This window comes from Coenobita brevimanus, chromosome 53 (genome assembly GCF_032717465.1).
Source record: "Coenobita brevimanus isolate Jiangsu-jjx chromosome 53, ASM3271746v2, whole genome shotgun sequence".
Taxonomy (NCBI): domain Eukaryota; kingdom Metazoa; phylum Arthropoda; class Malacostraca; order Decapoda; family Coenobitidae; genus Coenobita; species Coenobita brevimanus.
The window spans coordinates 39,254,128-39,267,837 of NC_137006.1; the positions used below are offsets into that span (position 1 = coordinate 39,254,128).

At 40.8% G+C, this 13,710-nt stretch overlaps 1 protein-coding gene across 1 annotated transcript in view; it reads left to right on the forward strand.

Moving 5' to 3' along the window:
- The first annotated feature begins 2,554 nt into the window (after positions 1 to 2,554).
- Positions 2,555 to 13,710, forward strand: part of p115 (General vesicular transport factor p115) — a 371,470-nt gene continuing 360,314 nt past the window's right edge. The window contains exon 1 of the mRNA XM_080273185.1: positions 2,555 to 2,756. Within this exon, the coding sequence (XP_080129311.1) occupies positions 2,679 to 2,756 (78 nt within the window). The 5' untranslated portion in view covers positions 2,555 to 2,678. The remainder of the gene's footprint in view (positions 2,757 to 13,710) is intronic.

Here is a 13,710-nt window from a genome sequence, read left to right on the forward strand (position 1 = left end):
CAACACATCCCTGTTTCAACCCAACCTTCAGAGAGAAAAATTCACTCAGTTCACCATCCACACGCACTGCAGCCTTAGCACCATCTTACATACTCTTCACAGCATTCAACAACTTCCCATCTACTCCATATATTCTTAATACTTTCCACAATCCTTGTCTATCCACCCAGGCATATGCTTTCTCCAAATCCATGAAAGCAGCATACAACTTCTATCCCTTCTCTAGAAACTTTTCCACTAAAGATCTAAGAATGAATATCTGATCTACACAACCTCTTCCCTTCCTAAATCTTTCCTGTTCTTCTCCAACTAATTCCTCTATTCCCTAACTCTGTCAATAAGTATCCTACCATACACTTTTCCTATTACACTAAGAAGACAAATGCCCCTATGATTACCACACACTTCTTTTTCCCCTTTTCCTTTGTCTATCTATCTATCTATTGCCAGACGCCTCAATCCCGTTTGGGGTGGCCACAAACAAATAGCCTCCAAGTCACCCTGTCCCCCGCCATTTCACTGCCCTGCTCCCAACTCACACCCCCCTCTCTCATATACCTCTCCACCCCATCCCTCCATCTCATCCTCGGCCTCCCTCTCCCTCTTCCCCCCTCCACCTCACTCACATACACTCTCTTCGTCAGTCTTTCACCCTCCATCCTCTCCACATGGCCAAACCACCTCAATGTGTTCCTCATAACGCTTCCTATCACATCCACATCCACACCACAACGCTCCTTTATATCCTCATTCGTCAGCCTGTCTCTCCACGTGACTCCACAGGCTCCTCTTAAATAAATTCCCTTTTCCTTTGTACAAGGGAATAATTATACCTGACTTCCAGTCCTCCGGGACTCTACATTCCTCCCAGGCCAATCTGCACATCTTCCACATCCATTCTACTACTATCTCTCCCCCATGCTTCAGCATTTCACCACACACTGACTTTCTTCATTGCTTCCACAACTTCTATCCTACTGATTTCTTCCTGTCTTCTCACCTCCCTCCTTCTCCCAGCCATTCCCCAGCCACTTATACTCGCATTACTTCCATCCTCTATGTTCCACAATTCCTTAAAGTGTTCTTTCCCTCTGTTCACTTTTTCTCCTTTCTCCACTAGTAATCTACCATTTTAATCTTTCACTCCCCTGCTAACTTCACTGCCACCCTGCCTTACTCTCCTCACCTCTTTCCAGAACATTTTCTTACAGTCCCTCCACTTTACACTCAAATTCCTTCCAAATTCCTCATCCACTCTCTTCTTTCTCTTGCTGATCTTTTCAACTTTCTCTTCCTTTCTACATATATCTCTCTCCTCCGCCTCTCAACTTCTTCCACGCCCCTATTTTTCATCCATTCATCGTATGCTTTCTTCTTTTGTGCCACAGCCTGTCTCACCTCTTCATTCCACCACGCTGTTCCTTGCACCCCCCTCCGTCTTCTCTTCACCCCACACACCACATCACATGCTGCACATATTTCTTCTGTGAATATCCTGCACACACCTTCCACGTCCCCCATCTGCTCCAATTCATATTTACCCAATCGTTCCTCAACTTCTCTCTTATGGTCTGCCTTTTTCACATCCTCTTGTAACCTTTCCACTCTCCTTGCAACTACTCCTTCTTCCCGTCCTTCCCTTCTATTTCTCCATCTTACTTGGATCTTTATTCTGGCCACCACCAAGTAGTGGTCAGAAAGTCCACTCGCCCAACCTCTATAAGGTCTTGCAACCATTACACATCTTCGCATCCTTTCATCCACACTCACATAATCATTGCCTTCCTTTCATTCAGTTCACCACCCATCCTTCTCATCACTCGCCATGTATACCTGTGGATCATTTTGAGACTGAAGAGGGCATTGGCTATCACCAACTCCCTCCCGGCTCAAATGTCCACTAACGCACTGCCATTCTCATCTATCTCAGCAGGCACACCCCACTCACCAACTATTCCATCCACCTTCACATTCCCTTACTTTACCATTCATATCACCGATCAAAAACACTCTCTCATTGCTTTCAAACTTTTCCATGCACTTCCACATTTGTCCAGAACTCTTCTCTCACTCTGCTAACTGCTTGCACGATCTTGCGTTGGCGCATACAATCGCCCACACTTGTATTCCAACTTTCAATCTTACCCACACAATCCTTGACCCAACTGATCCATGTTCTCTTGTGTTCTTCCATCTTTTACTCACAGAAATAGACACTCCTTCTTTTGCCCTGTCATTCTCACCTGTTTCAGCACATATACCCCATCCATACTCCCATTCTCTCACACTCCTCTACTTTTAGTTTCAGTTACTCCACCCCGTTACCAGGGTGTAATTCTGAAATAATAGCCGACCTCGAACGTATCCCATACTATTGTCAAAATTATAGTTGCCAATATCAGTTACGAAACTTTTATTTTAGGAGGTAGCCACGGGATGGATTTAAATATATTACGGCGAATCCAATACCTTTTGTTGGCATGTGTTAGTGTTTTGTTCATAAACGCCAGAAGACACGAAGTTCGTCTGCTATCTACGTGTACGTAAACAACTTTTGACAGCACGAGCGTGTGGAAAGTGCCGAATATTTATTGCATGGTTTATTACTGTTGGTCTCCATTTGTCAGAACTGTGGTGTCAAGATAAATGTTCCATTGAAGAGAAACCGCTGATGAAAAATGGATTATTTTCGATCAGTCACTCAAACAGTCCTGGGCACCCCCCAACCAGGACAGCAACCCAGTGGAGCAGAGACAGTAAGATAACCATTTTTGGATAACATTAGAAGCTGCAGCAGCAGTTCGTATATTTTGAAGTGTTTCCTATTTATATATCACTGTTTGCTAGGACTTTTATTCAGTGACGCTTTGGTCGCAAGTGACCCCCCAGGGGAAACAACGACCCCCAAGGAAATCAATGACCAATGGGGAGAAGGATGCTTTGCAGTGAAGTAATGCAGAAGAGTATTGGCAAATGGCGATATATAAACAGAAAATACTTCAAAATGCATGAGCTGTAGTTGTGTCATAAATTACTCTGTTTTTTAGAATGAAAGAGTCTGGGAGTGCACAGATTAAATCTCCTGTTAATAGTGGGTTGAATGGAGTTTAGACATAAAGTCTCTGTCAATTAGTTGGTAAAAATTTAATAATTTCTTTGTTTCAACCCATATTTGGTCATGTTGATTTCTGTCAGGAATGACTAGTTTTTATTAACTATATATCAAATGGGTACAGCCTTTCCATATTTTCTGTTGAAATGAATTTCATAGGTTACTTCTAATTTCTCCTGGATTATGCTGCCACAGCTACTGGGCATTTTCATAAACTTGCGGTACTTCTGAAAGCTTTAATGAAAATTTAGAAAGTATAAATATTCTGCCGACATCTACCAGTAGCTCCCCTTGTTTAACATTCCTAAGTTTCATTTTTAAATTTGAAAGCTGGCTGTCAAACACAAGTTAGTTTGGATTAGGTTATAAGTATGAAGGAGAGTGATGCAGGGATTCAAGCTGTTTTCTAAAAACCAACATTCTTAACCAAAATAATTTTAGTACTAAATACATCGCTAGTATTAACATTGAGTTTTTGACAAAAATAAAGAGAACAAGCAAAATATACCTACCGGTACTGAGTAATACGTATTAAATAAGGCCACCTTGACAACACCCACAACATAGTGTTTACTGCCGATCCCATTGACTGAATGCGCCAGTGCACCAAACATATTCAAACGTACACAGTCTAATTACCATACGTTTTGGTGGATACCTGACTAGAGAAGCGTGTCACCTAACTGGAGGGGGGGGGGCACTTCACCCCACAGACTCTCTAATGATTACAGCCTACTTAATAGCATGGAAACTAAAATGTCTGTCTATCTATCTATTGCCAGATGCAATAATCCCATAAGGAGTGGCCATTTGACTTTGAGTTATTTGCTTTACAGGGAGGGGCACTGACCCTCCACCAACCCACTTGTTGACACGTAGGGAGCTAAAATGTGCATTGCATAAAACTTTCACCAAAACAGTACCGGTATCGTGTGTTAAGAGAGCTTGTTAATCATGGTGCGGTTGTCACACAACCATGCGATGGCGAAGGTAAGGTGCCGTCAAAAAGCAAATCGTTATACAGGTGGAACCTTACGAACAGTCGACTTACGATTTTTTGACTTTATGAATTTATACATTCATTGTACCATATACCTTACTTGCGTTCAGTACATATTTGTCCAGTACTACCGTATATCCAGCAAGGACGGCAAAAAATTAAATAATTTATTACTGTAATTTGGATTTGTTGGACTAGTACGGATCGGCCGCACAAAGTGGGTCAAATCCGAGTTCTTCTTTAGTACAGTACTGACGTGCTTCATCCAGTACTGCTACCCGCACGTGCACAGGAAGATAGCCAACACCGATGAACGTTTCCCTAGCACAGTAATCCTTTTAATAACCGGACTCCCTAACGTCCGGACATTTTAGGTCTGCGCCTTCGGAACCCAAAAATGGCCAAAAAATGTAAAAAAAGCAAAAAAAAATCCGACATTTTTTTCAACCCTACTTTGAACTTGACATGCGGCCCTGAACAGCTGTGTTTATGCACGGCCGCTTGCTTCCTCCCTTCCCCAGTCACCGCCTAACTACCGTCCTGACTAAGTTAGATGCTCATCGCAGTGGATGCCGCACGTGCTCGTTTTTGTGAATAAACTGCAATACTTCTCCACTAGACCACATGAGAATATACAGTGTTGTGCAGTGTTAAGAAATTAAATTTCAGAGTGCAAACTGGTGGTCGCAATTGGTGTGTTGCAAGTAAGAACAGAATGTGCAGTGTTAAACAGTTATAATTCACAGTGCAAAGGATTAAATGCAGCACAACACTGGATTACTGTATGTGCTTCAAGAGCATTTTCACCACTATCGGAGCCTTAGAGGAGGTGAGTTAATATTAGTAACGGCCACAGACGTGTTGTAAGTACCCTGTACACTGCTAAATGTTTTCCATACTCACTTCTGATTCCTCATTCTTTGGTTCTTTTTCATTTATTTCATGCTTTCTGTCCCTTATTTGTGTGAATAGAGTCTTAAATAGGTGCTGTGCATGTCCGATAGGGAGTTATGTAGGTGGTTTTCTGAGTTAGGCTGGGTTAGGGTCCAAAAGTACCAGTCCAGGAGGCAGGGTTCCAGTATCCAGACAAACCCAGTTTCCAGAGTGCCTTTGGCTCATTTACATCGGATATTGGAGGGATTACTGCCACGCCAGTCTAGTACTGGTATGCCTTCCTTGTGACTCATGATGTGTGCCAGTCAAATTGCAGTACCGGTATTGCACTTCCCCCTGATGACGAAGACGACGATGTGCCAGTGTATGACTGTGAGGGAGGTTGAGGCAGAGAGGCCTCCTCAGGATCCTTAAGACCCTCCTCCAGAGTCAGTAGGACTTCCTACAGCCTTGGAAACCCTTCCCTCTTCCCCCCCCCCCCTAAGCCCATCACCACTAAACCCCTCAGTGGCTGCCAGTGTCAAATGACGTTTAACCAATAAATGACCGCAGGCAACATTTGAATGCGGACTATAAAAAACTGCAAAATTTTGAGGAAGTGAATGAACATTCTGAACGTCTTCAGACTGACCTACACTACATTCCCATACACCTCGTCAAGCAGGTCAGAGCCTGCTGCTGTGATGAGTGGATTTTCGTTTTTTTTGTTCTTGGCCATGCCCAAACAAGCACAGCTGCACCCATTATCTCAACCCAGGCAGAAAATATCATATTTGTCCTCTCGTTCAAAACACACAGAACAACCTGTTTACGATTATAAATTAATACAAGAACAAACAAAAAGACATGATAATAAGTGAAAAATACATTTTTGTCTTGGTATCTTTACCTGTTTGCTCAGGTTTGTTGTAATGGTTTGGATCATTCGATGCAGTGCGACTTGTAGAAAACTGTGAAAACTTTCGGGAAGTGAACGAACATCTAGGACATGAGACTGAACTTCACGCTGTCACACCTCATATGTCACTGTCAATTCACCACCTGCTGCTGTGACAAGTTGATGTACGATTTTTTCACTTGTGGCCATGCCTAAACACACATAGTTACACCCATTATCTCGACCCAGGCAGAACATATCATCTTTTTTCTCCCTTGCAAAACACACACAACCACCCTGTTTACAGTTATAAATAAACACAGGCATAAACAAAAAAGACATGAAAATAAAAGAAAAATTCATTTTTGTTTGGTATCTTTACCTATTTGTTCTGCTTTGTTGAACTGTTTTGAATCATTTTACATATTCTTTGCCTTTTACAAGCATAACAGGAAAGTTTTCTGTGTTCACATGATGCTTTCGTGGGTTTAAAATCTTCCTTCCCTTCCTGCTAATCAGCTCATGTGAGGTCCAAATGGCAGGTCGTTAATTCTGACGGTGTAAAGAGTTGTGAAACATCCAGATGTACCCATTTTCCTTATGGTATCCAGGCGGAAAATATCATACTTTCCCACTCTCCCGACGGACAGACAGCAACATAGCCTATATTGCGAAAATAACAAGGTAAAATGATAGAGAAAGGTGAACGTGTTATTACGGAAAAAAACGTTTTCCCCCGTCTGTAAACGTATTTATTTCTGCTTTGTCTCTGTATTCGTAATAATTAGACTTAGCTATTCGTAGTTTTGAAACTGCATTACAATTCTATTTTTAGCCATGCACATGGTATGGGAGTGGCACGTTGTGACTCAACTTTCTGACCCTCCACTAGCCTCGGGGGACAGGGGGGGTTTCAAGAATACTCCCCCAGTATCCCTGCTTGTTGTACGAGGCGACTAAAAGGGTTGGTGGTGGATTAGTGCCCCATCCCGTAAAAAGAACTAACTAAACGAGCAAATAAAGTGCCTCGAACCAGGACGGACCATATGTTGACGACTAAGGATTGGACAAAGAACATTCTGAGGGTGGGAACGTGGAATGTGAGAGGAGTGAATGATGAAGTGAAAGAGAGAGATTGTTCAGGTGCTTGAGGATGCAAGAGTGGATATATGTGGATTGACTGAAACTAAATGGAAAGGTGAAAGGGTGAGAGAATGGGAATATGGTTTAGGTATATGTACGGGAGTTAATGAGAATGAGAGGGCAAGAGCGGGAGTGTGTCTGATGATAAGCAAGAAGTGGAAGGAGAATATAAGAGAGTATGGAACAGTGGGTGCAAGGATTGTATGGGTGAGGATGAAAGTAGGAATACAAGCGTGGGCGATTGAATGTGTGTATGCTCCGACAGAGGACTGAGTGGCAAGAGTGAAAGATGAGTTTTGGGCGAGAGTAGAAGCATGTATGGACAAATTTGAGAGGAGCGAGAGAGTGCTTTTGATTGGAAACATGAATGGCAAAGTTGGGAATGTACGAGTGGATGGAGTGGTTGGTCAGTGTGGTGTGCCAGCTGAAGTAATAGGAATGGTAGTGCTCTGGTGGACATCTGTGCTGTTAAGGGGTTGGCAATAGCCACCACCTACTTTCGGCATAAGATGATCCACCGGTATACATGGAGCGTAATGAGGAGGATGGATAGTGAACTTGTTGAACGAAAAGCAACGATAGACTACGTGTGTGTGGATGAGTGAATGAGAAGACAAGTGTTGGATGCAAGAGTGTGGAGAGGGTGGAGGAATGGAATCTCGGACCATCACTTTGTGATGGCCAAGGTAAAGCTGCAAAGAAAATGGTTGAGGAGACAAATGGGAAGACAGGAGGAAACAGCTCTTGTGAGAAGAGTGGAGAATTTCCAAGATAGTGAGAAAATGGCAGAGTATAAGAGCATAGTGGAAGAAAGATTGGGAAGATATGAGCTAGAGCAGATGGATGGGGTGGAAGACGTACCGGGTATGTAAGATATTCACGGAAGAGATAGGCGCAGCGTGTGAGGTGGTTTGTGGAGTGAGGAGGAAATGCAAGGGTGTGCAAGGGACAGCATGGTGGAATGATGAGGTGAAATGAGCTGTGGAACAAAAGAAGAAGGCATATAGTGAATGGTTAGCGAGTAGAGGTAGGGGAGAAGATGAGAGAGAGAAGATAGAAGTATATGTGAGTGTCATAAAGACTTTGTAGTTAATTGTAGAGAAGTATATTTTAGACTTGTGGTCGAGCGGCTTTTATATCTTGTAGTAGTTTCCCCACCAGATGTCATGTAGTGACGGGAGAGGTAAAGAATAGTATGGGACTATTTTTATTTGTCTTGGAAATATTAAACAGGTATAATAGTATAAGTCCTGGGTAGCTACCTCCCTGTCTCGCTATCTCTCTCTCTCTGTTCTCAAGCTAATCTCCGTCTCGACCTCTCTCTAGGGTCGCTTGTCTCCTTCTGTCTAGCCTGTTCGGTGGCTAATCTAGGTCTGAGCTCTCTTTCCTAAATTCTGGTATAGCAGGGGTGTGTCACATGTGTTCCTCGTGGGTGGACTAGATCTTTCTCACGAGAGGACTGCTGACAGCTAACTGAATCATCTCCTTACTGGCCGCTGTCGTCAGCTTTCCCCCGTGTAAGCGTTTAGCTTACACGCAAACACAACACCTTCTCATCATTTGACTTCCTGCTTCTATCTGTCTCTCTATCTATCTATTTATCTATCTATCTATTATGTAGTCCTATATTTGCTCGGCCGCGCGAAAATGACGTACCATCGACATTTAATAGTTAATATATATTAATACATACTACATACACATTATAATGAACTTATAAGCTAATTAAGTGAAATACATAATATTGTAAAGTAACATAATTGTATGAATATTGTATACATATATTATTCATAGTAAATAGTGATTATTCAGTAATATTACATTTTAAATAAGTTGAATACATATTGGAATAAATGCATTAAAGTAAATTATTTAACTGTAATACAGTATGTACTTGGGTTATTATAGTGAAATGCATACATGCAAGAATAAAAATAGTTTAAAATTAAGATTATTGTAAGAGTTACTAATATTTCATTTAAAGATAATGGTACTGGTCTGCCATATATGGGTCATTCTTCTTTGTGTTATTATTATTATTATTATTATTATTATTATTATTATTTTTTTTATATATATATAATTAATACTATATACAAAATATATACACTTCATTCAGGGTGGTTAACTGTGATGTTAACTCTCCCCCCACTAAACAATGACTCCAAATTAGCAATTCTTGCATGCATTCTGTGCATGGCCAACAGCATTACTGCAACCACAATGCAGATAATTATGAAGACAGAAGGTGCTTGGCTATACACATAATATGGGCTGAACATACTCAAACTCAAATCTTCCCAGGGCTTCATTGTTTCATTGATCAGCTGCATAGTTTCAAACTTAGGTGAAGTCAGCTTAATACTTGTGCTCATGTTTAAGTCCATATCAGGCAGTGGGTGGAAATGTTTGTGTGTATGATTGAGGATGGCGTAGTGATTGATGGTGGAAAAAGTAGACATGGATGGTGTAAATACCGCACAGTAGTCTGGTGCTATGTATAATCCTGAGGCTGATGTATGAGATGGTGGTATATCTGGACAGACTATGTAAACTGATGTGTTATGAGGGAAATAAAAAACTGCGAGTGTCCAATGCGTTGATGGTGTACAAGTTTATCTGGAGCAAAAGTGAAGTTGCAATGATGATGAATATTGTTATTGCTGATGATAGCCATTTCACAAGGGACCGTATCAGTAGGCTGAAACGTGAAAATGTACGCAGGACAAAGATGAACAGCATGTAAGGATGTGCGGCACTTTCGCTCAATCGTTGACTCACTTGCGAAAGTGACAGTGTCTCGTCTCTTGGAGACCATGATGAGTTCGGTGTCTGTGTTGATGTTGATGATGACTAAAGTGTTGTTGTTTCTATAGGGGAAGGGGTGTATTTGGTATACTGTGAACAGGTCTTCCGTGATGAATGGTACATGAACTATCACTGATGTGGGTGTTAGTGTTAAGCTTCCAAGTACGGGTAATATTGCATAAATTCCTACTGCGGAACAATGGCTTCAATTTATGTTTATGTATGCCTTGACTAACTATCTGACGTAGCTCATGAACTGGGAGTAAGTCATTTGTGATCTTGCCATCACCAGCATTCGAAATTCCTTGCATAAGTGCCCTGAAATGATCTCTAGTGTTCTCTAATTGTAGTAGAATCGTGTCAATGTTCTGTGATGATGGAGAAGTGCTGGAAAAGGGTAACGTTACCCTCCAAGTTATTTATTTTATCTATACTCTCGAGAGCTACGTTTTCTGCTTGTTTCAGATTTTTCACAATTGTTTTCATTGCCAAGTTCTGTCCTGTGATGAATTTATCTTGGTATGTTAGTACCTGAGCTATCTTATTAAATTTTTTGTTTATTTCTTTAAGGTCATCCTCTGTAGCCAATCCAAAGATGTTCCCAAGAATTGCGCCGCCCAGATCGAACAAACCGCGCTTTTGGCGAGTACGTGTGATGTTGTTCCTGTCGCTCAGCACCTCTGTTCCAGAAGATGGGAGATCTTGGATCATGACGAGCATAGTTGACTTCGCCTGTTCTAGTTTCCATTTCGCTAACTTCACCATTTCATCCACTTCCTTGGTGATATGTGATTGTGAAACATAATTCCCTATCTTGAAGTCCAGAGTTCGCATCGGCGTCGCAAGTCTTTCTATATAAGTAGGTAAGTCATACAAGTAATCTAGACTTATTTCAGTACTCATGACATCCTTGACGATTGTAGTCGTGGCCGTTGGAGCTATGAGGCATCCTTGTCGTACTATATGCTTGGGGTCTAGGTGTGACTATAGTCTTACTATGTATAGGAGAATCCATAGCATAAGTCCCTTCATCGTAACCTACCGAAAAAAAAAATCTATTAATTTCCTATAAAGCTGTGGTTGATGATAGTGATGATGTGCGTTACGGTTGGCTGTTATTTCATTTATAGAAGGAGTTTAAATCGATATTTAATTCTCGTAAATGATGTACTGTAGATTTCATTGGAATAGTTGCACCTATGTTCGATTGTTTGGTATATGACCTTAATTTCTTTTTGTAATCATTGTTGTGTTCTTGCTTGGTTTCTTGAGGTACGTTCACCTGTTCGGTTGTATCCGAGGCTGAATAATTATGTGATAATTCCCTTGAAACTGTTTTAAATGGTCAATATGAACTTGTTTTTCCTCGCCACTTGAAAGTGACTTAATTAAAACTTTGTTTGCCTTTATGTTAATTACTCTGTATGGGCCCTCAAATTTAGGGGATAATTTATTGTCTCTCGTATGAATGACTCCGTAAACAATGTCTCCTAAGCTGATAGGTGAATCTTTTGCCTTTTTGTTAAATGCCTCCGTCATTTCTTCCTTGGACATCGTTAATTGTTTTTGTACTCTTTTGTGTATGTCCTGGAATTCACGTAAACGGAGTTTAGAGTAATCATCGTAATTGTATATAGGCATGCTGTCACCTTCTAGGAGCTCATATGGTAATTTTTTATCCGTGCCATATATAATGAAATGTGGTGTGTCACCAATGGATTTATTTATAGACCCATTAATGGAGGCCTCTACTCTGGGAATCCAATCATCCCAGCTCGCATAATTTTCACTGAGAATGTGTCGTAGCACATCTAATACCTTTTTATTTTGTCTCTCTACCAACCCATTCGATGCTGGGTGATAGGCCAAAACGTTAACCTTTTTAATGTTGTATTGTTTACATATTTCTTGTAAGATCTCAGAATTAAATTCTCCTCCATTATCACTTATTAATACCTTTGGGGTAGTAAAGCGACATATTACATTATCTGTTATTGCCTTTGCTACTGTCTCTGCTGTCTTATCTTTAATTGGAGCTAAAATGACATAACGGGAAAAATGATCCGTTGCTACGAATAAGTATAGGTTATTATTGTATGATAATGGCAACTTGAGTAAATCAACAGCGACAACGTCCCATGGTTGATGTGGTACTGGGTAATTACCCATCGGTGCAGGTGTGATTGGGTATCCTTTGTGTTTCGCACATGATTCGCATCTGTCTATATGATTGTGTATATCTCTTCGTAATGAAGGCCAGTAATATAATAGCTGGGCTTGGTTGAATGTCTTATCCTTTCCAGGGTGTCCTGCATGTGGGCTGTCGTGTATCATTCGTAATACTTGGGGTATCATGTCATTAGGTACTACCAACTGGTTAGTATTTCTTTGGCGTTTTGGTTGTTTAGAGTTAATTTTGTATAATGTATTATTGACCATTGTGAATTGTTCAAGTGGGACATGCAGTTTGGGTAATTGTATGTCATCTCCACTTTCTAACTTGTATATTACTTTTGACCATACTGGGTCAAGTCTTTGTGCCTTTGCGATATCCTCGTGGTTTGGGATATTTCCTTTGAGATCTAACGCCGCAACCTGAATTGTGTTCGGGTTCCTAGATAATGCGTCAGCTACTATATTCATTTTACCTTGTATATAATGTATTTGTACACTGTAGTTTTCAACTGTACATTTCCATCTTGCTCTCCTCCCAGAAAGGAGTTTTTCTTTAAACATACCCACCAGTGGTTTATGGTCGGTGAATAAGTGGATTTCGTAACCATATACCAAATCTCGAAACTTTTGTAATGCAAAAATCACTGCAAGTGCCTCTAAGTCTGTAGTGCTATAATAATTTTCTGCACCTCTTGTTTGTCTGCTGGCAAATGCAATTGGTTGATTCTTTCCTCTTTTATCTTCCTGCATCAGTACAGCCCCTAATCCTTTAACTGATGCGTCTGTACAAATAAGAAATGATTTCGTGTAATCTGGATATGCTAAACAAGGTGCATTCGTTAGTTTAATTTTTAGATTGTTAAATGCCCTTTTTGTTCTTCTTCCCATTGGAATACAGCATCTTTTTTGAGTAGTTGGAATAGAGGGAAGGCTATATGAGAGAACTGTGGTACGAAGGACCTATAGTACCCAGCCAGACCTAAAAATTGTCTTACTTCGTCAGTCGTAGTGGGTTCAGGATAATCTCACTGCCTGTATTTTGTCATCAGTGGTGTGAATACCATCAGAGCTTAATTTGTGGCCTAAGAAATTTATTTCCTTAAAGCAAAATTTGCATTTAGAAAGTTTAATTTTTAATCCAGCATCACTAAGCTTTTGTAAGAGTAAGTCTAATTTCCTGAGATGATCCTTAATATTCTTCGTTGCGATAATAATATCGTCAAGATAAACAAATATTCCTTGTCCTAAAATTCCGGACAATACGTAATTCATAAGACGCTGGAACGTACCAGGGGCTGTCCTCAGTCCCATTGGCATTCTTGTATATTGATAATGGCCTCTGTTTGTTGAAAAGGCAGTGTATTTACGTGACTCCTGAGATACCGGAATCTGATAGTATCCGTTTAGAGATCGATGGTCGAGAATATATTATTCTCAGGACCAATATTCTGTAGAACATCACTTAGCAATGGCATGGGAAATCTGTCTGGGATGGTGTGATTATTTAGTTTACGGTAATCTACTACCGCACGCATTTCTCCATTTCTCTTGGGCACAAATAAAAGCGGAGCTGCCCACGGAGAAACTGAAGGCTCAATAATTCCAAGCTTTAACATTTCATCGACATACTGATTAGCAAGTGTACGTTGGGAGTGTGGTATGCGATAAGCTGGTACGAAAATTGGTGGTGTTTCTGGGTGC